Source organism: Siniperca chuatsi, linkage group LG13 (genome assembly GCF_020085105.1).
Source record: "Siniperca chuatsi isolate FFG_IHB_CAS linkage group LG13, ASM2008510v1, whole genome shotgun sequence".
NCBI classification, from domain to species: domain Eukaryota; kingdom Metazoa; phylum Chordata; class Actinopteri; order Centrarchiformes; family Sinipercidae; genus Siniperca; species Siniperca chuatsi.
In genome coordinates this window covers 26,189,485-26,215,241 of record NC_058054.1, presented here as the reverse complement: position 1 = coordinate 26,215,241, position 25,757 = coordinate 26,189,485, and the positions used below count along the sequence as shown (strand labels likewise).

Here is a 25,757-nt window from a genome sequence, read left to right as displayed (position 1 = left end):
ATCCTCTTTCTCCTGTCGTTTTGTGCTTTCTCGTCTCTCTCCTCTCTCCTTCTGTCGCTTTCAGCAGGTATTTCTGCCTCCAGAGCTGCAGAGTCTGGATCTGTGGTTGTGGGCCACCTGCTGCCCCTGTGTTCCTGCTCGACAACTGCTACTACCATTGTTATTATTAGTCTTATTATTATGATTATTATTCCTATCACTATCATTCCTATTATTATTATTTTATTAATATTACCACTACCATTACATTATTATTATTTTAAAATCTAGGTGGAATTTGCATTGTGCTTCTTTCTCCCCTCCCCCCTTCTTTCTCACCACCTCTCTCTCTCAGTTCAATTCAATTCAATTGGGCTTTATTGGCATAGGAAACACATGTTAACATTGCTAAAGTGTGTAAAATAAAAACATACATAAACAGAAGAATTCTGATATTCAAATATATACTGATAGGTAAGTTAAGATGATAATAATAATAATAATAATAATAATAATAAATTGTAGACTTGCAGTTAAAATACAAATACAAAAAGTTACAACTACAAATACTCTTTTTATTTTATGAATGTGTGTGTGTAGGTAATTCACTGTCCCTCAGGTTGTGGAATGAGAGGCCCTATCTAGAACCAGTGTTTGGTTTGTCCATTCTGGGCTACTGTAGAAACATGGTTGTTGGAATAAAACTGAACATCATGAAACATCACGACTTATTTTGTCCTTTTACTAGATTTTTGCAAGAAACGCCTGCCAAAAATCCACAGCAGTTTTGGAAAGGCAGCAGGGTTCCCTCCAGCACGGATTAAAAACCCACAGGTCTGTGCTGGGCAACAAACAGACTGGAACAATTTAGAAGCAATTTATAAGTAAACTAACTGTTGTTTATGTTGACCTACTGTTAGCAGATGTGTTTTGTTGTTGGAAATACGATCGTGACAGGTTGTTGTATGTGGGTTTTGGCAGGCAGAGCTGTCCCTTCTTCCTGGTAGTGTGTATTGGCACTGAATCTTTTAGTGGTACAGTCACACCTCTCCTCCGGTCACTTCCTGTAACTGGATATCCCCGGGATTATCCCCCCGACCGTGTAACACTACCCGACTCGCTTTCTTACAGCAGCGATGCAAGAGCCTGCCTAAGATCCCGGCAACCAAGTTTAGTTAGCGTCAGTAGGTAAGACACAAAGTCTGCTAGTTAACTTTACAAGCAACAGAAGCAATAAAGCCAGTTAGCGCTGAGCTGCTAACTCTGTAAGGAAAACAGGAAGGAGCGACCGGTTTCCTCCGACCTGCGCAATCGGAACACTGCGCAGCAAAGACTGCATCGGAAACCAACATTCTTCCCTGCCTAGTTCCCTACAATGGAATCGTCAGCTAAAACCCTGCTTAATCTCTGGAGAGCTCTATCAAGACTCTTTTCCCCTAGCATTAGGTTACAGAAAAGTGCTTATGATGTACATACACCACTTTCTAAACATAAATTGGGATTTATTAAAAAAAAATTGACGAGGAAATTTGTGTACATTTACAGAAACTCAGAAACACATTGTGCAAAAAACTGGCCGTGGCATAACACAAACCAGACTATAAATCAGAAATTGTTTGTTTTCTTTATTCTATTTGTGAAAATGCAAAAAAGGGAGATTTCACCGCTTTTGTCACATCTAGGCCACATTTGACTAAGTCCAGATCAAAACCTTTAAACTTCTAATGGTCTGTGTTGGCTTGAACCCTAGAATTGTCACGTATATTTATTTTTTCAAGTTCTATGAGAGTGGAGCAAATGTCAGACAATACTGTTCTTATTTCTCTCACTTCCACAGTTCCATTTGATCAACTTATGTCTGTAACACAGCATCATTCAGGACGTGGCCACTGGCTAAACGTGGCTGGCTAAAGGGACGGGGTGCACTGGAGATGCGGGGACCCGCAACACAGTTTCCTCCTCACTTCCACTCGCACCCATTGAGTGATGCCCAAAATCTGAAAGTGAAGAAATATGCTTAGATAATAAATCAGTGCATCTTAGTGTGAAAACAAATGTGAAATAATGATTAGCCTTGGTGCACTACACACAAATTTTAAACCTTGGGTTGTTTACCTGGATCATCTACGTTCTTATCTTTAGCCATGTCTACGTCACCCCCCTTGCGTCCCCAAGAATTGATGCCATCTAAGGGAAAGAGGTCCAGTGTCCCCGTGCCCCCACCAGTGGCACTGATGCTCTGCCTGTGCAGAGTGATGTGCTTTTAGGCATTAACTTTGAAGTCAGACAACTTTTTCTTCACCTCCGACATGATTCGGCTCTCAGAGCTGGCAGTATTGACAGCTGCTACTACATGTTGCCACTCAACAAATTTCATTTTGTTAGTAATGCCAGGGCTATGGCTAGCAAACAAAACTCTTTTTCTGGCCTCAATATCCCCCAAAAGCATCTCAATCTCACAGTCTGAGAAATTTCTCTTCTTACCTTTGCGCTCTGACATTGCCATTTTTGCACGACATAGTCTACATAGAAATTATCAAAGACATTTATATGCCTATCAATATTAATTAAGCGTGTTTCTGGCTGGTGTGTTGGGCTTGTGCATGTGCGAACAATTCCAAGGTCATTTGGGCTTTATTAAAGGAAATTAAGAACTGGCAGGTGTACACAAGATTTTATAAATCAGAATATTTTTGGCGTACGTACATTTCCTCATTTGTACATATGCAAAATTTTGTTTTATAAATGAGGCCCCAGCTGACCAGCTCACCAACTCCAGAAAGTTGAAAGAGACATGCCAGTAGTTATTGATTATACCTTCTATTCTGTGCCATGAAAGCACCAAAAATTGCATTATTCAACAGAACTATGTGAAAAATAAAAGAAATATGGGTAGAATGATATATAGTAAGAAATTACTGTGTGCCGCTACACACCAGTACAGCAACATGCCATGGGACAAGCTAACATAATGTTTTTACCCAAATAAAGAAATTACTTAATGTTTTACATTTGCCAAATTTACAAATAATTAAGAATTTGACAAAGACAGCGTTTCAATTTTTTGTAAAGCTTCCCCTAACTCAACAAATCACAAAACTCCACAATTTTTTAAGAGGATCAGGGGACTTCCTCTTCCCAGGCGACAGAGGAGTGTGTCCACAACATCTATTCAGCCATTTGATAGTTATGCCACAATGTAACTGTACTTAATCCCTATTATTCTGTGATGATTAATGAATTAAGAAAACCAACCCCCCCCCCCCCCCGCTTACGCCTATGGAACTGGAAGCAGCAATTCTGAGTGGGTGGCACTGTAGAAATCTTGTACAATAGCATATTTGTTGGGATGATTTTCACAGTAGCTTCGCAAGTGCCTGAGTAAGCAGGCTCCCTGTGTGATCATGTTTCTTTAATTCAAGTTCAAGTTCATTTAAATACAGGGATATAAGGTAGGTAACACCTAAATAGATCTATCTAATCATCAATCAGTTACACAGGTCTCAGAAGGAAATAGCATAAATATATAAGGATGCCTAGAAAGAAACTTGAAAACTTCTTGGGAACCTGGTTCTGACAAAAGAGGAGGTGGAGGATGATGTTCTGGGGACCTCCTGAAAAGCCTTTTTTGAGCTGTCATGGACCCAGTTGAATAAAACATGCAGGTTCAGACTCAGACTCAGATTCTCTTTATTGTCAACCCATCCATGTACAAGTATGCATTTGGGATATGAACTAGATAGGCCTGGAAGACAGAACACAGCACATGCTTTGCCTTCAACATTGCTGGGAAAAAGGCAGCAGAGGCCTCCAGATCGTTTCTCTCAGTATACACATTCTTCCTCTGAACTCTTGTCCTTGTCCTTTTATGTCCACAGGCTCAAACTGCCTCTATGAGCCTTTTCTCCTTCTCAACAATTAGCCCTTGAGTATAGATCCAAATGCAAATGTATGTCTGTCTGTCTCAGATAAGCCCATCTGAGGACTGTTATCCCTGATTCACACCGAGATATTTGCATGGAAATCACGTGGAGATATTTCTATATTTACTACATAGAGACGCATATTTACACTATGTTTTAGTGATGGATTTAGTCTTGTGTTGTACTTACCGCTAGGAAGAGCATGCAGTACATTCCAAAAGAGGAGTGAACAGAGTAGTCGGTCAGCGACTGGCTAACAGCTGCTCCAAACAAGAAGGTGCCCACTACCTTGTAGAGTGCGGCTACATACTGGTCAGAATTAGAGTAAATCCTCTTGCTGTGGACCAGATAAGCTTCTCCAGACAAGATCTGAGGGAAGAGGGCACACAGTGAAAAGTTTGTTTTCCCAATTTCTTTGCATTTTTTGCATCATTAGAATGAAATAACTTTTCCTCCTTATACATCAATACTTTGGCCGATTCCTTAAGGCCACAGGGTGTTGTTAAATGAGTGAATTCCTGTAAACCTTGTAGCTTTTGGCTTTACTGAGGTGATACTGAGGTAGCTCCCTGTGAGAAAGAGGGGATATTGATGCTCTGGGTAAAAACTTACAGTGATGACAGAGCAGGTCATCATTGATATGGTGATGCCACGGGGATGGTGTCTGGTTTGGGGGGTACATGATGCTCTTGTTGTCACAGTAAACCCCTCTTTGATATGGCTTGAACACGATGGTCATAATGATGAAGGGCAGTGTTGCTATGGCAAAAACAAACCAGAAGAACAACAGTCTGATGACTATGACTATTTATTATACTTGGAGATATTGTGCTTTCTGCGACATGAGATAAATGCATTGTTTTTTGTCAGTGATATGATGCTTGGTCACTGCCAAGATTATAACTGGGCATACAGACCAGGGGCAAGGTTGATCCAAGTTAATGGACACCAACATTTGAGCAAAAATGTTTTGGAATAACATATTTCTCTCGTTTTCTGCAGGTTTTCAGACATAACATCATTTCCAAAGGAAGTGAAAATGTTTCTCTAAGGATAGTTAAATTGTTTTCTCTCTCCCTCTGGACCTCAAGGTCTAAAATCAAATATAGTATCCAAAGTGGAGGCACTGCTGGACTTTCTTGGTGATGGTGGTGGTGTTTTTTTGTCCAGGTGAGGTCTTCAGTGATCTGCACTGACCAGGACGGTGCACTAACCAGGTTGCAGGGAGGTGACCACCTGCTAACCCCAATAATATGCTGATGCTCACTCACCCTGAAAGGTGGAGAAGGTAAGTGGTGAATGCTGCTACTTGTTTTATAGTGCTAGTTCATACTGCAAACTTGCCCTCTATATAAATGCTCATTTTGGATTATGGCACAATATGTATTGTAGCAAGTATTGATAAAGGTGAAAATTAATTTGATTTCTGGTTTGTTTCAGACCATATACTGTGGCATCATAAGGGATCATGTAGTATGGGGTGCTATATTCCCATACAGAATCAGCTGCCACATCAAAAAATGGCCGCCGTTGCACACACTACATCTCCCAGAATGCCTCACCACTCACACAGGTGTAGGTGCTTCAGCCACCTAATTGAAACAGGACTTAGGACCTTCACAAACGCCAGAACAGGAGGACTAGAGTGACAGTGAGCTCACGGCTGGTGGGAGCTGGGCAAACAGACTTTGAAAAGACCACCTATATTCAGGAATGTACCTTAATGAATAAGAACTGTTCAAGTGGAAGAAGACACCTTTAAAGGGGAAAACTGATATTTTATGTTGAACACTTCTGGAGTTCTGTTGAGTTTTTAAAGAACCTTTTTCTCCTCCGGGATGTTTTAAGTTTGTTCTTGGACTTTGATTTTGACACCTTCTATGTTTGCCTGTTATATTGCACTGCCCCACCCTAGCCTGCCCTAGTAACCTCTCATGATTTTACAATAAACTTCTGGTTATATTCTATATTTTTCAGTTCACAAGACTTGAAAAGTTCCAAACCAACAATGAACTGATCCTACTAAAAAGTATTAGTGTGTTTCCAAAGACTGATATATTTTATTCTGCTGTGCCATAGAGCCCCATTGTTGTCCAAAAACTATTAAAAACACATCAGTGAGCCACACAGTTGCATTGGGTGACATGTTCCTTCATGACCATGAACACACACACACACTGTGGTTTATTTTGACTCAGTCCCACATACACCATCCTGCTGCCAGGAATACTCACTAGAGCACCAAATGTGGATTAATCCGCAGCTGAAAATAGTCCTCAATAAATGAAAAATGTCCTCCCGTTTGAGTAACGCTTGCTAAAAACTACAGTGGCCAGCTGTTTTAGAGGATTACTGAGCCTTTTGTTTTTGTTTTTTTACAACTAAGCTGTATATCTGACATAGAAAAAAATAAATCTTTTAAAGATTTTTTTTCTTGGGCTGAGAGCCACAGCCAGGGTAGGGAAGTCAGAAAGTATTGTGTGACGCACCCTAGCACACTGTTGGTTTTTTCATAGGATTTGAAAATTAGAAAAATTTAGATTAACACCATACTAAAAAACACTACACGGTTCATGAAAACTTATATATTTACTTTTAATTAAATTCACAATGTGGCATAATGTGACAAGAATGTACAGATGTCATACTTTTTCTTTTATTTAACACACACATACAGTGTAGCAGGCCCCCCGTACAAGGATGAGACTTTTACTGGTGGTTTTATGATGTTTAATACTTTCCTTTGAACCTTAAACCATACACCATATCACCAACGTAAGAGCTGAAATGCATACAAAACATGTGACCGATTAGCTCACATTGTTCACATACTGTTGTCTTACATTGATGCAAAAACGAACACATTATCAAACAAAATGATCGTATCTCAACTCATTTAAATACCTTTTGCCTCCTTGGAGGGGCTGCAAATATGAATTTAACGTTCATCACTGCTCCGTGTCAAGTTACTGTCATATTTGGGCTAACAAGCTGTACACTGTAAAAACTGCGCTAGCTAGGGCGCGCGCGCTTCCAAAAGAAGAGGAAATGCGCGTAGCTTAAAACCGGAAGTCAACCATTTCACTATATAAATTTCAAAATAAAAGACAATTACCTTTTCTATGACAAAAATTTACTTATGGTTATTTACATACAGTATAGCCTTTATATATTTTATTGTGTGAATCACTACACCAATTTTTTAAAGTACTATACAAAAGTGACACAGTATATTGTACATAATATAAAATATATATATATAATATACTGTAGCTCATATAACTCTGAGTTATATAGGCATTATACAGTATATTATATAGGCCTACACACAAACACACTGACAAAGTAAAATTGATCTCAAATGCAGCCCACAGCCCCAATTGCAACTGTCGTGACAGGACTGTACAAACTACATGACAACATGAAAAACAGCAAATTATTGCTGAACACATACACTGAGCTGATAGCTCCTCCGGCAAGCCTCCTCGAGATGCATTTTAGGAATTGAGATGTCCTTCAAGATGGCGTGCTGAGATTGATTTCTGAGGAGGCACAAAAAGAGAAATGAGAAGAGCCCCTTGTAAAGTTATGGTGAAAATGTTAGCAAACAATTAGCTATTTATTTTACTTACTATACAATAGACACAGAGCAACAGCAGCATTCATTCACTCTCCTTTTAGCTCTGTTTGGTCTCTACCAACTTTGGTTCTTTAGCTGCTGAAAGCTCCATTATGTCACTAGCTAGTTACTAACTTTGTTTGTCTGCTGTTAGGTGCTGGGCAGGTAGTGGAGTTTGTAGGCTGAGGAACAAAAACAAAAAGCTAAAAGAGGCCAAAAAGCTCTGTAGAGCTGGGGAGGATCTGCAGTCTGCAGTGTTGGGGATAATTCTCTGTGGGCTCGTCTCAAGGGGCCCTTATCACAGTATGCACGCTCTACAAACAAAATGTAGTTGGGGCAATGTACTATTAACGTCCTCTATTGGTATAATAACGTCTGCTTTATGTATAAAATGTATTACGTAGTATTTACGTAAAAATGGAAGACCAGGGCCCCGTCACTGCAACATCAAAAAACAACGTTGTGGATATGTTACAATTATGTTCTAAAAACTTTAAATTTCACGAGGTAATATAATAACCATACCTCAACGTTGTGATTACGTCAGCAGACAGTCCTCACATAACGTTGTGAATCCGTCCATCATAATATTATAGATTTACGTTGCTGAGATATCGTTTACCTTTCTACAGCATTGCTGATTGGTCACTTACTTTCTAAACTCTGACCATACTTTTAGATTTTGTGTATTAAAAAAGGCATATCATGGTGTTGTAATTTAATTTCTATACTATCCTACCAGTGAAATACCATTGTTTCCGTAATTCATGACCTCAAAAATTATTTTCAAACATACTCAGTGCAGCAGTAAAAAATACACATATCAAGTACAAGTGCCATTGAGATCAAGTGCAAGTTACATTTCTAGGTAGGCAATATGTGCTACAGCAAGCATAATTATTGTACAGAAGATAAGACAAACATACAAAACTAGATACAGAAACAACATAAAAAGGGCAACTTGCACTAGTGCAATGTCCATAGCAGGTCCCCCAAAGCATAAGTGCTAGTATAACATGCAGTAACTCCCATCACCATAATAATGATCTCTACCACCATCATAAGCATCAACTGCAGCATATTGACAGAATATGATGACTACTTCCTCCCTAGTATATTTCTTATAAAATTACGTCATCACCGTCATTGCAATTTCTTGATATGTCAACAGATTAAAGTGCACAAGAACTACATTAATGCACCCAAAACTGCTTGTCAGTAAAATATGCATTGTCTTGCATTGTTGTAGTTCCAGGACAGACACAACCATAGACCAATGATTTCAACATCATCAGTGTTGATTATTTTTGTCTTTTTCAAGTGGTGAACTATATTTCAGTTAGGGACCCCACATATTAAAATAGGACATCTGCAGAAGAAGCATTTAAGACAGTTTGCCACACAAGTAAGCACATGCAAGTTGTAGTCTTAGCTACTTGACATTTTGACAATTATCTAAATGACAACATCAACATTTGTCCAAATGTTTATTTTGGTTCAAGAAAAGGACACATTGCAGACTTTTATCACCATAATATATTTTGTCATGATGTATTAGACACCTTTATGAACAAAAATAAATGTAAGACATTTTAAGGGCTTGCAAACATTCTTTAATCAGAATCAGAATCAGAAATACGGTGTATCCCTACGGGGATCAATAAAGTAAGTGTTATGATTTGCAGATTAAACCCACACACAGACATAGATGAATCAAAAAGGGTATTTATTGTAAGGGAAGCGGGGACTGGAGGTGAAATGAGCAGGGAGTCAGCTGGCTGAGGAGGAGGAGCAAGGTGGATGAGTGAGAGGGAATGGCGTGGCTAGCTGGAGATGACTGGTGGATGACGGGTTAAGAGCAGGTAGGCAGGCTGGTTGGCAGACAGGTGAGGTATGATCCTGAAGCAAAAAAGAGACACGATTAGGCAGGAAAATCACATGAGGAAACAAATCACTAAGAACACTAGAATCACAGGAGGCCTGAAGCATATATATATATATATATATATATAATATATATTACTACAGCATTATGAGAGTGACGAAGGCAGGTGTGCTTAATCAGCAGGAAGCCAGGGGAGTCAGGGAAGGAGTGCCACATCCACGCCACACATACACACAGAAAGACAGACAGAAAAACACCAGAGACATCAGAGAGGGGGTACACAAGGAAACATAAGGGAAAACTAGTGTCACGGCTGTAACCTTGACATAAAGACATGTCACTTATTCATTTTTACATGTTACAAAATTTCCAAAAATGCTTTCCATGTTACATCGTAGAAAGCATTTATGCTTTCCATGTTAGTTATTTAATAAGGTTAGAAGAGCAGAGTTGAGTCTTACATTATTTACTATACAGTTCCAAATCACACTGCCCAAATTCACATGCCTCCAGTGCATTGTTCTACCTGGAATACAGTCACTCTTGTCTCAGGCATGTCTTGAGTGAGGAAGGCTGGACCTTGGATGCTTCACTGGGGGAACAGTCATAAGGCCGTGTGTGGGAACTGAAAGGATATAAAATTGGACCAAGTAAGAAAACTAAATAGAGTAACACGCAGCAGGCTAAAATTGTAATTGTGTTTTGACAATGACAAATAATACAAAACTAACTGATGTAGTGCAATCCATTCCAATAGGACACTTGGTCCATACCCAACATATAGCTCAGCATCCAATGCCACTCAATGTTAACTATGTAGTTGTATGTTGTACACAAGGGGTCTGGCAATGAATGACCTCAAGTGCAGGAATCCAGTGTGCCTTGGTATTCAATACAAATGGTGGTAATACTGATCACACATTATTTCTACAGCAGTGCATTATAAGGTGTGGTACAGTCAATGCAAAACTTGGAAATGGGCAAAAACTATGGAAATATGAGCAAAAATGGCTAACGGCAACATATTTGTTGAGTCTGATAACTGGTAATACGCACAAGGTCAATAGAAATGTAAAGACTGACAACAGGCAATGAGCAAAATTCAGCATCATATTTCCTCACTGAAATTTACTCTATTCAGTGTGTATGTTGTTGTCATGTGACCCCATCATGTGAATCTCTACCTGTGAGACAATCCACCTGTATAGTTCCTTTGTTTGCAGTGGAGGGCATGATAGTTGGCCAAAATGTTTTTTTGTTTTTGGAGTGGGGGTTATATTATTGCCTATTGGATGACTAAAAATGGATATCAGGACACACTGACCTTGTGAAACATGACTTGACTTGACACATCTTGGATACGACCAGCAGTAGCAGTGAGGCCATGTCACTATCCCAACCTGAGAAGAAGGGGGCAGAGCAGCTGCTTTCAGCATGAAATACACCAAACAAAAGCACTTGATACATCAATATTAAATTACAAAAGACTCTTGTCAATAAAAATACTATTTGACTACACAACCATTTGCCATGTCAATAAATTAAATAAGTCAAAATTGGAAAAGGTGGCCAGATACACACCAGGTTAATGTCAATCATTTACCTGGGACCTCGTCATCCTCATCGGGGTTCCACTCTGCAAACTACATGAGGTGGTCAAGCAGAGCACTGTAAGCACTGTGTTGCATTGCTCAGGATTGTGGATCAACTTTTGTCTGTGCTGGAAGGTTGCTCTCATTTTTAAGAAGTTCTCTTCGTTGTCTTTGCTGTGTTTCAGTCAAGATATGGCCTTGTGACAATGGTCTCCCTCCAACTGCTGCTCTTTAGTCAATTCTCTCTCCCAGCTATGGTCTGGTGCTGTCTGAGGTGTGAGAGCTCCTTCTCCTAGCCCCATTGCTACCGCCACTGCTAAGTTATCCCTGTTTTTAAGCTTCGAGGCAATGTAGCCCTCATTGCTGTCAGTGTCAAAAAAAGTGTATCTGAAGGCAAATCAACAAAGAGAGATAGAGAAGTGTAGAAAAGGCTATTTAGGCAATATTATTAGGAAACACTCCATAAACTTTCATTTTTATGATGATGATACCCAATTATATCTATCGATCAAGCCAGATGAAACTAACCAGTTAGTTAAACTTAAAGCATGCCTTAAGGACATAAAGACCTGGATGCAATTTTCTGATGTTAAACTCTGACAAAACTGAAGATATTGTACTTGGCCCCAAACACCTACGAGGCACATTATCCAAAGATATAGTTTCTTTAGATAGCATTGCCCTGGCCTCCTACACCACCGTAAGTTATCTTTTAATAGGATTTATCCTTTAACTCCCACATGAAACAAACTTCAAGGACTTCCTTCTTTCACCTACCCAACATTGCAAAACTCAAGCACATCCTGTCTCAAAATGATGCTGAAAAACAAATCCATGGATTTTTTACTTCTAGGCTTGATTATTGCAATTCCTTACTATCAGGCTGCCCGAATAAGTCCCTTAAGGCTCTCCAGTTGAGTCCAGAATGCTGCGGCACGTGTACTGACAAAAACTAGGAAAAGAGATCATATTTCTCTAATATTAGCTTATCTGCACTGGTTCCCTGTAAAATCCAGAGTAGAATTTATAGAAAATCCTTCTCCTCACCTACAAAGCTCTTAATGGTCAGGCACCATTGTATTTTAAAGAGCTCATAATACCTTATTACCCCATTACAGAACACTGTGCTCCCAGAATGCAGGGTTACTTGTGGTTCCTAGAGTCTCCAAAAGTAGAATCGGAGCCAGAGCCTTCAGATATCAAGCTCCTCTCCTGTGGAATCAGATCCTAATTTGGGTTTGGGAGGCAGACACCATCTCCACATTTAGGAGTAGGCTTTAGACTTTCCTCTTTGATAAAGCTTGAAGTTAGGGCTGCCTTGGGTGAGGCCTGAACCATCCCTTAATTATGCTGCTATAGGCCTAGACTGCTGGGAGCCATTGCCTGATGCACTAAGCTCCTCTCCCTCTCTATCTGTATGCATTTTTATCTCATTAATGCATGTTACTAACAAAACATCTTCTCTCTCCCGTAGTTTTGTGCTTTCTCGTCTCTCGTCCTCTCTCCTTCTGTCACTTTCAGCAGGTATTTCTGCCTCCAGAGTCTGGATTGGTGATTGTCGGCCACCTGCTGCCCCCATGTTCCTGCTCAACAGCTGCTACTACCATTGTTATTATTAGTCTTATTACTATTATTATGATTATTATTCCTATTACTATCATTCCTTTTATTATTATTTTATTAATATTAATTTTACCACTACCATTACATTATTATTTCAAAATTGTAGGTGGAATTCTTATTGTGCATTGGTATCTGTAAATAATATTACAGTACAGTCAAGACCTGCTCTATAGTAAAAGTGAAATGAGATAACTTCTGTTATGAATTGGCGCTATATAAATAAAATTGAATTGAATTGTGACATGGCAAATGAAAAATTTTGATGTACACTTCTTTGTAGTTAATATAACAAGTTCAGTTCATGGTAGATAACAAATTGAGACAAAAATTTCTGTTATGTAAATCAATTTTTTTTGCAGGTTCACTTGAGTGATACTTATGGGATGCCGATCCTTGCTCAGTTGCTGTGGGCTGCTGCTTATCAGCAACTGGAGACAACACCACCAAAGCCACAGGCTGCTCCCAGGACATCACCGCCTATTCAAAAAGTCATTCCTAAAGTGGTTTTGAAGGGCGAGGTCATCGTGCCATATCCATCCACCATCCAAACAATCAAAATGTGTAATACGTCTATCCAATGTTGTCCATACATGATGATAAGGATGGAAGTCGGTTGCTGAATATGTCTTTCCCCCCCTTATTGTAGATGCCCCCTCAATTAACAATGAAAATACATGGTTTTGTTTTATTCATGCAGTTCATTCAACTGTTTTTTTTTCTAGGCGGAGGTGACACCAAGTGAAGGTGTCTACAAAGTCATCACCTGCCACTGCTGTGAAAGTGGTAGTGGAGGAGGAGGTTAGTGCACTTGGTGTGAAGGATGTCCCACAGATTTCGCAAATGTTTTTTGAATGGAGCATGCAAAGCTATTTCATTGTCATTGGTAATGCAGTATAAATCAATAATAATAATAATAACAATAATAATAATGGATTACATTTATATAGCACTTTATCTTTGATAATCAAAGTGCTTCAGTGAAGGAGGAAAAATCACCTCAACCACCACCAATGTGTAGTACCCACATGGGTGCTGTATGGCAGCCATTTTGCACCAGAGCGCTCACCACACATCAGCTGAGGTGGACATGGAGGGAAATATAGAGGCAATTATAAAATTACACAGTTATAATTAAAACAACTCTTCAATGTTATTCATGCTCATTTATAAATAGTTTTAGTTGGTACCCTTTCTATAGTCATATATTCAGTGTGTATGTATGTGTAAATAATATATGATATCAGTGATGTTGATAGATTTTCTGATGTGATTCATTATCTACAAGTAAGTTACCGCTGTTAGAAGGAAGAGGGACTGGTTTGTCTCAGCCAGCAGTAAGTTTACAAGAAAAATAGGGTGCGTCCTCTGGACACATTGATAGTGAGTTTACTGCGTCCTTTCGGATTGTAATCCATCAGAGATGCCGGACAAGTACATAGCAACATTACTGATTATATACATATGATGATGATGGAAGTTGGTTGCTCTTGTCTTTTTCCCTTTATTGTAGATGCTGAAGGAGAAGGGTCTTCATATTTGGCGCACACCAACATCCGTCAAAGGTCAGACCGATGCTAACCCTAATTCTTGCAGGTGTTCAGAAAAACTGCAGTCATCTGTTGTTGCTGGGAATGATGTCAGAGCTGCACCATTGACCTCTGATGTGAATGCATCGATTGCATGTAGTGCTACAGCTGCGATCAAACATGCGATTGCTCCTGTGTTTACATGGAAAGGGACAGATGTTGATGACATACGTGTAGAGGGCAGCAAGTTGGCGAGTTATGTAGCTGAAGCAAGTGACGTTAAACAGAAGGACTTGTGTAAGTTGATTGAACAGCACAATGTGTTTGGAGTGGAAGTGGAAGGTAGATATCCGCCAGTGTACAGAGATTTTGGTTTGTTGGAAGAGGAGACTGTGATGAATGAAAAGCTGCAGGAACATTTATTGAGAGATGGAATGTGTCTGTTAAATCTCCACGTTGTAGTTATTGCCATTATTCATCATAAAGATTATGTTGTGGTAGTTGATAGTGGTACACACGATGCATCTGGGTTAGCATCCAATATTGGCACATCTGTGGCTGTTTTCAACACATGCCTTAATGACCTGATGTTTCATATCAAGTCTTTAGATGCAAATTCGTATGCCATTAGTAGCATTTCTGTGAAGACAGGTCCAGTTGATCCTGACATAGAGAGTGCGACAGTGTTTACAGACAATAATATTGACATCAAAGTTTCAGCTGAGCTTGGGTAGCAGTTCTGTCAGGCTTGGAAGTCTTGTAAGATCTGTCATGGCTGCTTTGTGTTCCAGATTTGCCCAAACAGTCGGTTATTGATGGACACAAATTTGAGTTTGAATATGGTGACTATGTCGTTGGAGATGTTGCTGTGGTTGAGGGAGACCTTATTGAGGCAGGTGTGCACACCACTCCAAGAAAAGGACTGAAAAATATATGGAAATATGAAACATGCTTTCTGACATTGAATGGCAATAGATGTGCAATCATTGGTCAAGATGGACATTACACAGTGGTCAACTCCCATGCACGTAGTGTGGATGGGATGGTAGACGAAAAAGGGGTGAGAAAAAGAGTGTTGTTGTGTATTTTAGTTGCCTTGAACATGTGTTTGATCACATATGCAAATTTGCAACAGTGCTTAAGAAAACTCAGAAGGTGTTTGAGATTGTTGGTGTTCGTGTCATTCACTAAGGCCCAACTGAAAACAGTAATTTGTCCTTGGGTCCAAGTAGTTTACCTCAGAAGTTTAGTTTTCAGGCAACACCTGGCTGCACCATCAGTCAGAGAGGTGAAAAGCCTAAGTTTTCAATGGGAACGTGTACATTAAAGAAGTTGGAAAGGAGTGACGTTACTGCAGTTAATTCTGATCTTTTATTTGTCAGTGATATCACGAGTAAAAGACTGCAGTTTAATCCCCTTTGTAATGAAGTTGCACAAGCTCTATGCACATTGAATGTTGAGTCAGAGAAAGTCGATGTAGTTTCTACAAATGTTGGTCTGTTAGGCGTTCCATGTATGAATGAGAAAATAGTTGCTGATGGAAACAGTTTTTTAGAGCAGTCAGTCAAGCTGTGAGTGGTACACAGAAGTATCATAGAAAAATTAGACTTGGTGTGGTTAAGCAATAGGAAAGCAATGATGTGCAATAATCAATTCAGTTTTATTTATATAGCGCCAATTCATAACAGAAGTTATCTCATTACACTTTTCCTATAGAGTAGGTCTAGACCTTACTCTATATAATATGTGTATATGTGTATTGAGTATTCCTCAATGGCTGAATACCTCTGTATGTCAAAAATGTTCTATGTTGGCAGTTGGGCGACAGAAATGGAGATTGAAGCAGCAGCAGATTGGTTAGGGGTAAATATATTCACATACTATGATGATCGCTGGCTTGAATATACTTGCAAGAATAGGCAGTTGTCAAATTAGGGAGTGTATTTGGAAAATTGCAATGGTAACCATTATGAGACTGTTGTTTGTGTTCAGCAGCCTCAAATGCAGAGTTGTTATGGTTACTGCAAAGTGGGCGCGTCTTGTTCCAGAGGGCACATTAGGCAGCAAAGTGAAGAAAAAACTAGTATTCTTTGTGTAGAGAGTTTGAGTCCAGTTGAAAAGGTAATCAATATTGAAGATGATGTTACAGATGTAACAGAACAGCAGCATAGTACATTCTCTACAAAGGACCAAATCACATTTAAATTGAATCCTTTGTGCACTGAAGTTGCAAAATCACGATGCAGTAAATGTAATGTGGACTTTGAAAAGCAGAATGTACAAGGACCGCCAGTGTCTGGATCTTTAGGTGATGTTTGTAAGACACTATATGATATTTGTAAGAAACTATTACCATCCGAGGTAATAGTTTCTTTAGAGCAGTAGCTCAAGTGATCAGTGGTTCTCAGAAGAGTCATTGGAAGATAAGATTTGCTGTAATAAGAATATGGAGAATCACAGTGAAGAACTGATGAAGTTAGTGGGAAAAGGATATGCTTCGATGTCAGAGTATATTAAGTCACAGATGAAATATGTTGGATATTGTGCCACAGAAATAGAAATTTAGGCTACAGCAAATGCTTTTGGAGTGGATGTATTTACATACGGGGTGGAAGATGGCTCAAACACAGTTGTAAGAGTACAGTGTTGTAAAATTAAGGAATATACTTGAAACAAAGTATAAATACTTGAAAGTATTTGAAAAGGAAGAAGTTCTTTGAAGAAAGAAAGGAAGAATTGAAGTTCTTGCATAGGCAGAAGGTTTAGGGAATGAGGATAAGGAAATATCAGCAAAATGTGTTGCATAGGTAGAAACTTAAGGAAACGAGCAAAAGGAAATATTGGTTAAATACATTGCACAGGCAAAATGTAAAAGCCATGAGTCCAAGAAAGTATCATGGAAAGCCTGAGCATAAGAAGCTTGTTATAGCAGGTAGCAAATTGAGGATGCAACAAATTAAAGAAAGGTCAGCGCACTTTCATTTTGTTATCAAGCAGTTTTTGGCTAAAGCAAAAAATGGGCCAATTTTGTGTGTGGCATCTGCTATAGATTGTTTAAACATCAGGTTTTAAATTGTAAGAGCGATGAATATAATAAGAGGAAAGAAATGGCTTCAATTGCAGATAAATGTATAACTGAATAATATTTACACAAATGCAGTAAGGACTGTGTAATGCCGTGTCAGTGGTTGGATACGGCTAGAGGTCAGCTGTAGATCTGTTACACGTGTCATAAGTTAGATAAAGGTTCATCCTATTCCAAGAGAATTGTCGTGTTTGAATAGTTTAGAGCAACATTTAATTGCGTTACATATTCAATTCATGATGATGTTAGCATTACCTAAAGGTGGACAAAATTGAGTACATGGACCTGTAACGTGTGTTCCAGCAATTATTGTGCAAAAGAGCAATTTGCTGCAACGTTCTAACATGGAAGGATCTTTGTTGCCTGTGAAATTGAAACATAAACATATAAAGGACATTATGAATATCAGTATGTTGATATTATGCACATAAGGGAGACATTGCAGTACTTAAAATAAACAAATGTGCATTATAAAGATGTAGTGTTTAATGAAGCATGGTTAAATGGGTTTTGTAGGGAACCGGATACTGATGTTTTAGAAAAAGACTGGGATTCTAATTTAGAAAGTGTTGAAACATCTGCTGATGTTGGTGAAGATGAGCTTCTACGTGATAGACAGACAGCAATATTGTGTGTTTCAGGACACGTGTCTCATGCCTGTTGATATTGGTCAAGAAGCGCTGGATCAATATTTTGATGATATATTGAATCTGGCTCCATCAGAAAGGAACTGTCCTGTAAAATTGTTGTCTGATAATTAAAATTAAAAGCCAAAAGCTTCCGTGTTGTTTCCAAACGGATGCTCTACATACCATGATGGTAGACCGCATCGCTTGACATTGTTGCGTTATTTTAGTAACAGGATTTTACATGCTGATGGTAGATTTGCACAAAATGTTGAGTATATCTTTTTTGCTCAGTATATGTTTGAGGTCAAATTGTATTGGCTGAACTCTATAAAACTGTCAGGTTCATCCTGTTTTAGTTTTAGTGGCAGGAGGGTTTAGTTAGCTTGGTGTTGTACTGATCGTGTATTCTGTCTCTTTGCCTCCATTTCTCCCTCCTCCTCCGCTTCCCTCTTTACATCCGCTCATGCAGTCAGATGTCTCATCATCAGCCTTTCTCACCTGCTTTCTACTCAGATTAGACAGAGCAGTGCAGGGAAGTGAAGTTGACAGCCACAGTAAGGAGGACGAGATGGTAGAATAGTAGAAAGAAGAGTGGAGGATTGCTAACTACAAAACCTTTCTCCCTCGATCCATTTCCCTGCTTCCAATCTCTGACCAAGACAAGTGTAGTGGTCAACAAAATGGTTATTTAAATGCATTTACTATATAGGCATAAGTTCTTTGTCTACAGCTTCTTAAAAACCTTACTAGATTATGATCTGACAAAATAATTAATTCAGTTTTACTGAACTACTTACTTTCCTATTAAATTTCTCTTCTTATGAACACACACTTTGCTATTATCATCTCATAACTGCTAATCTATGCACTTTGCAATCTAAGTGCTCCATGCACCCTGTGGGAGAGAGGGACTGAGCGGGGTAAGACATCTATATGAGACAGAAGAATAGAGAGGCATTAACATCTAATAGAAATGAATTGTGATTGCTTGTGATCAGCTTGTGATCTCAAACCTGTCTCCTAAATATGTTTACAGTATATATTACTAATTTGATGTGCCAAAACATTATTGGGGAGATGTAATTACTGCCTGGGTTATGTGGTTGTTTCCTGTATGTTGTAAGGTTTAGGTTACTAAAACACTCGGTTAAAGCTGAACTAATGTATTTTCCCACTTGGGGCCAGTGGAACAAGCTGAAAAACATATCCATATTATCACCTTGTAAAGTTGTTAACGTATTACTGGGAATTCACACCAGGCGCAAGATGCCAGCATTGTGTAAGCACTACTGAAGCACCCATCTGTTTAATCCACACACAAGATTGACCTCTGTTACGGTGTCTCTGTCCTCAGAACAAGCTGTCCTGTCACCAGTACACCACCACCGGCCAGGTGAGTAACATGGACAAAAATTGTTTTTAAAGTAGGGTCCATGAGAAGTATTAGAAGGAAGAAAGCAGAATTTATTTGTTGTTGTTTTTTTGTTCATTTATATTATTCACTCTACCCACCATAGCTCTATATGCCCATGATGAAATCAGAAAGGTCATTGCGAAACTACAGGCCTTGATCAATACTTTGTTATTTTTTATAACTTTCCAACATATGAACAGTAGGAGATTTGTGAGAATTTTGTGATTTTTTTAAAATTTTTTATTTAACCCATCATTTAACCAGGTAAAGCCAGTTGAGATCAGCAATCCTCTTTTACAAGGGCAACCTGGCCAAGACAGCAACATAAAAAAGGTTACAGACAACAACAAATACCACAGGACAACATATACAATTTACATTAACGTGTCGAAATAAATTAAAATACCTACGCACAATGACAAGTACCGACCAATACATTTACCATTGTACTTATAAGAGCTTCAAAGTCAGGTAGAGTGACCAGTTCTCTTAGTTTCAAGTCTTTATGAAGGCTGTTCCAACAAGGTGAGCAGAATACATGAAAGCTTTCTTTCCCAGGACCATATCATGACATCTCAAACTGTAGCTACACTCAGATCTCTGTGCAATCCAAGTGCAAATGTAAGATGGGAGTTTAAATTTAAAGGGTAGTCAGTGGAGATCACTCTTCAGTAAGTGTGCCACAGAAAAAAAGCAAGAAAAAAAATGTGACAGGTTTGTGAATTAATGCCCATTGCGTGTCTCTCAGAGTTGTTATTGATTGTTATTTTGATAAAATGGAAGTATATTTGTTAAGTGAGATGGAAGAGTGTCACAGTGTAACTTCTAATGGGTAACTTCATACTTGGCTGATAATTTTCTGTGGTTTAAATGGTACCACCTTACACATTATACATCATCATTTGATCCATTGTTTCAAAAAAATATTGATTACGGCAGGTTAGGGAAAGATTTTGATTTTGGTTAAATGTTGAAAAAGTCTGCATCCTGTCTTACTAAGTCAGTGTTGACTTTTTAGACCACCATCTTTTCCTAGCCTAAACTTGGTCCATATCTTTTTAATGCTTACATCAAATAAAATCTCAAACATTAATTAAGGGATGTCTCACAATATTAGGTTTTTATTCATGTCATGCTTTAGTCCAGTTTAAACTCTTTGGTCCGCCTGCCAATTATGCTGATAAGAAATCTAATCTGGGTAACATTATGTTTCCTACAAAACGTATTTTTCATGACCTGCTCTGCTCTTTAGGTTATGTTTTCCTTTGTTTCTTGTTTTTCTGTCTGTTTCCAGATTTATTTTGTATACTCACCTCTCCTCGTGTTGTGTAATTTCACTTCCAGTCTTTGTGTTTTTCCCGCCAGTTTTGATTGTTTGCCCTGCTCTGATTAGTTTCACCTGTGTCTAATTATCCTTCCCTCACTTGTGTATTTAGTCGGTGTGATTCTGTCAGTTCGTCTCAGTTGCTATGTTGTCTCCTGCCAAGCCTCCAGTCTGCTTCTCGGCCTGCTAGCTACCGGCCTGCTGGGTTCCAGTCTGTACCTCAGCCTGCTAGCATCCAGCCTGCTAGCCTCCGGCTGGGAGGCCCTCCAGGAGGAAGCATGGCTCTCACCAACGTCGGGCCTCTCAGCCGCCCAGCTCTTCGTCCTCACCGCTGCCCAGCTCTTCATTATCACCGCTATCCAGCACCCCAGAGAATCATCTGCCCAGTGTCCCAGAGTCTCAGCTGATCAGTGTCACAGAACTGTCATCAGTCCTGCCTGGTCCCCAGTCTTCCCAGTCTGCAGTCCAGCTCCTGCTCCTGGTATCCAGTTGGCAGCCTGGCCGATACCAGTTCCTGTGCTGCAGCAACCCACTGAGCCTGAGCTGCAGTTGATTCTTGTTCCTGCGGAGCTACAGCTGTATCCAGTTTCTGCACTGCAGCAATCTCCTGTTTCTGCTGAGCTGCACCTGTCCCCAGGTTCTGTACTGCAGCAACTCGCTGAGCCTGAGCTACATCTGTCTCCAAAATGATGGATGGTGACCTTTGACCTTGACGTTCCCCTGACCCAACCCTCCCAGTCCCAGCCAATGAGAGAGGAGAAGGTGGAGTTAGCATGAGCCAATGATTGGATTTGATGAAAATAAAAGAACGTAGGGTTAGTCTGAAACATTGAAAAAAACTAAAGATGACCAAGAGAACTGTTGACTCAACACCGGGGGGGCACCCAAGAAACAGGTATTGTATCTGTGCCGGATCCAGACACCTCCAGCTGACACGCTAAAGGAGGAATGGACTTTAGAAGCGGGAGGTGTCTGGGGGTATGTGTTCAACTATAGCGTGAATGAACTTTGTTTTTACCAGTTGGAGGAAGGGGAACCTTTTGGACCCATTAATGTCAAAGCAATGCTCACATCAACGGACTGGGCAGTGTTAAATCTATTGGCTTCAAACTATCTCAGAGGTAGCATCGTACAAAAAACAGCAGAGCAGCAGCAACAAACAACCATAGGAAAGGAACCTGCAACAAAAGAAAAACTGACACAAACAATTGCACAGGTGAACAAGGCCTGTCTTCACAACCTCAAACTGACGAGACACATTGAATACAAACTTTTCAGACTGTATGACACGCTGATCAGAGAAGACGTTACCAAGGACTAAGTGATGGAAGCAGCTCTCAAAGAGACCCGTTGCAGACCTCCCGTCACACACGTCCTTTCCTAAACACCCAGTGCTGCCCTGCATCCCCGAGCAGTGGGTCAAAGAGACACGCTGTGGCCCTCCCGTCATCACAGGTATCCTTTCTTAAAAAACCCAGCGCTGCCCCGAGCCCTCAGCCCATCACTGGTCCTTTCCTAAAACACGCACTGCTGCCCTGCATCCCCGAGCTATGATCCTACAAGGGGAGATGAGACTGACTCTGAAGTTGGGTATGTTAGCCAGTCCACAGGTAGAGAGCTTCGGTACAACCCTGTGGCGACGGGAGGATGATCACTGGCAGACGGACGATGAGCTTGATGACCTTGACTGGTACCGTGGTGTGGATCACCGCAGAGCTCCGGTTTCTTTGTGGGATTTTGCTGACACCAATGCCACCCGACACCCTGCTCTGGAGGCTGAGCAGATGCTATGCAAGTGTTTGCTTTTGTGGGGGTCATTCGTAGGATCACTGGGCAACAAATGGTGGGGTTCGGTCCCTGAAGAGGAGATCGAGTCTGCCCTGAGCGACCCGAGGGTCGACATTGGAGCTATTGCCATCGCTGCGTACCGCGGGCCCCTACCTGTAGGACTGTGTAGTCTTACGATGAAGACCCTCCATGCCATCCTAGGCTGTTCTGTGATCACACTGGAAGGCGTGAACAGATGCAGCGACTTTGTACAACATGCATTTTCGGATGACGATATGCTAGCAGAGCTGATCGACAAAGTCAAAAATGGATACTTGATCTCCTTACAAACAGGAGACCCGGGACTCGTAGAATGCCATGGAGCATGACTCTGAGGAGGATCAGGGGCTCTGTCACTAGAGAGCGGATTGAGTCTTTCATGAGTAGACCTATGAGACGTGATGGAGACGTTGTTGTCTCGGCACCCTCCGGTACTGTGTCCCGAGAAGTGTTCTCCATTACGGTGAAGACCAGGGACTTTGTGCTCACGTTTCCCGTGGTTGGCCGTGGAGGCATGTACATGTGTGACTTGGTACACGGTGACTTTGTGGATCCTCTTGCCTTGATAAAACAGCTGGTAGATTACCTTTGAAGTGGTCATAAAGTCTGATTATGTGTCCATTCCTTGATTATATATATTCCTTTAGACCGTAAGGATCCACCGATCAAAATAATCAAAACGTTTTTTTCATAAAAAAATAATCCAAGTTGTGGATATTATCATGTGAAGTCCATTGCTCACTTGTCTGCTAACTTTGTTCATCAAACAAAGACCGCACTTTAACTGACAAACAATATTTTCTCTTCTTCCTGCACCATGTTGTTGGGTATGCTTGTTTTCGTTTTGGACACCAGTGCCACCACAAACAAAAAACTCCCTAGCTCCCATATGGTTAGGCCTACAGGTCTGGAATTTTACACAGGTGTGGCTGACAAGATGTAGAAGGTATGTTGTGATTTGCATAGTTATGGCATCACGCATTTCATAATTATTGTTATTCAAAAATTACCTATTATAGACAAGGACCAATTGTTTGAACTCATGTGTTTTAGCCACATGATAAACAAGCATTTTCAGAAACTAAAAGATGTTACCTTTCAAATAAAGCCTCATAAATGTATTTGGGCCTCACAGTTCTTCTATTATAAGCTTTTCCATTTGGGTATGCCAAATGGGCAAAAATTCCCAAAAAAGAGGTTAATTGAGTTCCTAACCTGTGGCTCAGGTGTTGATTATTTAATTACAGTCTGTTACATTACTGTTTTACATCACCCCGGAAATATATAGCTATGTACATAAATATGTCATCTTAAATGAATGTATCCCGGCGCTGGAACATGTTGCAGCTGGTTATTTTTCTCTGTTTTAAATTAGTAGGTGTGATGACAGCAGGTAATAGGTTTGACGACACCAAAAGTAAAAATTGTTTTATGGTGTTATTGTTTTTTGATTTTTTTTTGGGGGGTTTAAAGTTACAGTTGTGCCATGCTGCACTGAACACAATTTGGACCTGAGATCAATAATTTTTTTGCATCTCATTATCACTTGGAGTCGCCAAGAAATAGTTACAGGATATAACCCTCTGTAAACCACAACCTGTAGTTTCAATAATTCTGTGTACGAATTAAACAAACAAGATATAACCTGTTAATTAATGAACATTAGAGATACTGGTTTTCTTATTTGCATGTGTACTTGACAAACAAGGGATATTACTTGACAAGTAGTGCGTTCTCTGATTGTAATGGATGGCATGGAGCCTAAGAACCACCTGGTACAAAGGGCAGTTTGCCTTGAACTTCCAGATTCACATAAATATCAGAAAGAAAAAAATGTAAATTAAATTTGTGTGGTTCTGACTGAGATACTTGTACATTTGTCTACTTTTACACAAATAACCCTAGGTCCGAGTTTTTTAGATAAGCCTAACTTTTGATGTCCTTACCTACAGTTTGATAATGGTGCATTTGTTTAGAACTGCGAACAACTACTTGTGTCCTAGGGATACTGTCCTGTTACTAGAACTTTATCCACTACTCCCAGCCAATTATAATCAAGAATTGTTAGTGGCCATGATATAAAGAAACTTAAAAGGCCTTCTTCATACAAGAGGGGAGTCCTTTCCAGGTGTCCTGCCATAGCAGATCCACACTGACACTGCTCTCCACAAATCCTGTGGTGCAAGTTGTATTTTCTTAAAGAAGAGCTACCCAGCTGTCAAACATTTAAATATGACAAAACAATCTTAACTCAAGGCCCACTTGAACACCTGTCAGTGTCAAGGTGTCAATTATTAACAGTATAACTGTTCTGTTGTATTATTTTGCAACTCTAACAACTCTGGGTGTACATCTGGAACATTTTTGCATTTTCAAAGCTGAGACATTTAACATTTACCATCATAACAGCAATCAGCAGACTAATGACTTGTGTTTGTATTATTGGTATCTAAGAAGGATAGAAGAAGTTGCATTTAGACATGCTGCTGGTAAAGAGCTTGGGTGCTCTTTAGTTGTCACAGTAAAATAATGCAGCCCCATGCATACTTTGGCCACTTGGCTCTTGCATCTGTTCATGTTTCCAGCTATGTTGACGATGAATAATATTCTTCCCTACTAGGTTATACTACCCCTTCATACAACCTTTTTTTTGCAGTCTTTCATGTTTTGCATGTTCTTTAACATTCTATAGTAAAAATGTATGTCAATCAGGAGAGACTTCATTATGAGTGAATAAATATTTTTATTGACGTGCACAATTAAGATGAGAAATGTGAAGAGTCTTTGGTGATTAGACCCCATCGTGACATCATCGTATTTTTTGGGCGTAGTGAAGCCATGAGTAGGATACCCCCCTGTTGGAGTCTAGACACCGGTGGTGGTGGTGAAAGGATGGCTGAAGATCTGGATGTGATAAGAAGTGGACTTCTGATGAGATCAAACCCAGACACTGGATGTGATGAACTGTAGGTGAATGGGGAGGAGGAGGGTCACATTGATTTCACACTGAAATGACAGCTGACAGCAGCAGAGAGGAGAACAGATTCAATGTTTGACAGCAGTCAGATGATTGGCTGATGGAGATCGTGGCAAAATCTGGTAAATGCCCATAATCAGCTGATTAAGAAAAAAAGAGAGAGAGAGAGAGAGAGAGAGAGAGAGAGAGAGAGAGAGAGAGAGATGAATGAGACATTATGATTTAATGATTATGATATGATTTAACTTACGCTGAGCTTCATTAATAGTAGTGGTAGCGGTAATTTGAATTAAGGAAACAAAAGTTTATTTAAATCATAATTTGAATAGAGATAGACACATTGCAGGAAGTGGA

At 39.8% G+C, this 25,757-nt stretch overlaps 2 protein-coding genes and 1 pseudogene across 3 annotated transcripts in view; 2 read left to right on the top strand and 1 right to left on the bottom strand.

The window, feature by feature from the left end:
• LOC122886437 (cyclin-K-like) overlaps positions 1-7,021 on the bottom strand; it is a 32,660-nt gene extending 25,639 nt beyond the window's left edge. For both annotated transcript variants that reach the window (XM_044218661.1, XM_044218659.1), the window contains exons 1-2: positions 6,807-7,021; positions 4,092-4,271 (exon numbers count right to left, since the gene is read on the bottom strand). In XM_044218661.1, coding sequence (XP_044074596.1) covers positions 4,092-4,271; positions 6,807-6,851 — 225 coding nt within the window. In that variant the 5' untranslated portion in view covers positions 6,852-7,021. The remainder of the gene's footprint in view (positions 1-4,091; positions 4,272-6,806) is intronic.
• Positions 7,022-14,131: 7,110 nt separating this feature from the next.
• Positions 14,132-21,289, top strand: LOC122886725 (annotated as a pseudogene).
• On the top strand, positions 20,702-24,100 carry LOC122886439. Its single transcript, XM_044218663.1, has 2 exons — positions 20,702-21,505; positions 21,568-24,100. Exon 2 carries the CDS (start codon positions 22,150-22,152, stop codon positions 22,753-22,755), a length of 606 nt encoding a protein of 201 aa, XP_044074598.1. The 5' UTR covers positions 20,702-21,505; positions 21,568-22,149; the 3' UTR covers positions 22,756-24,100.
• Positions 24,101-25,757: the final 1,657 nt, after the last annotated feature.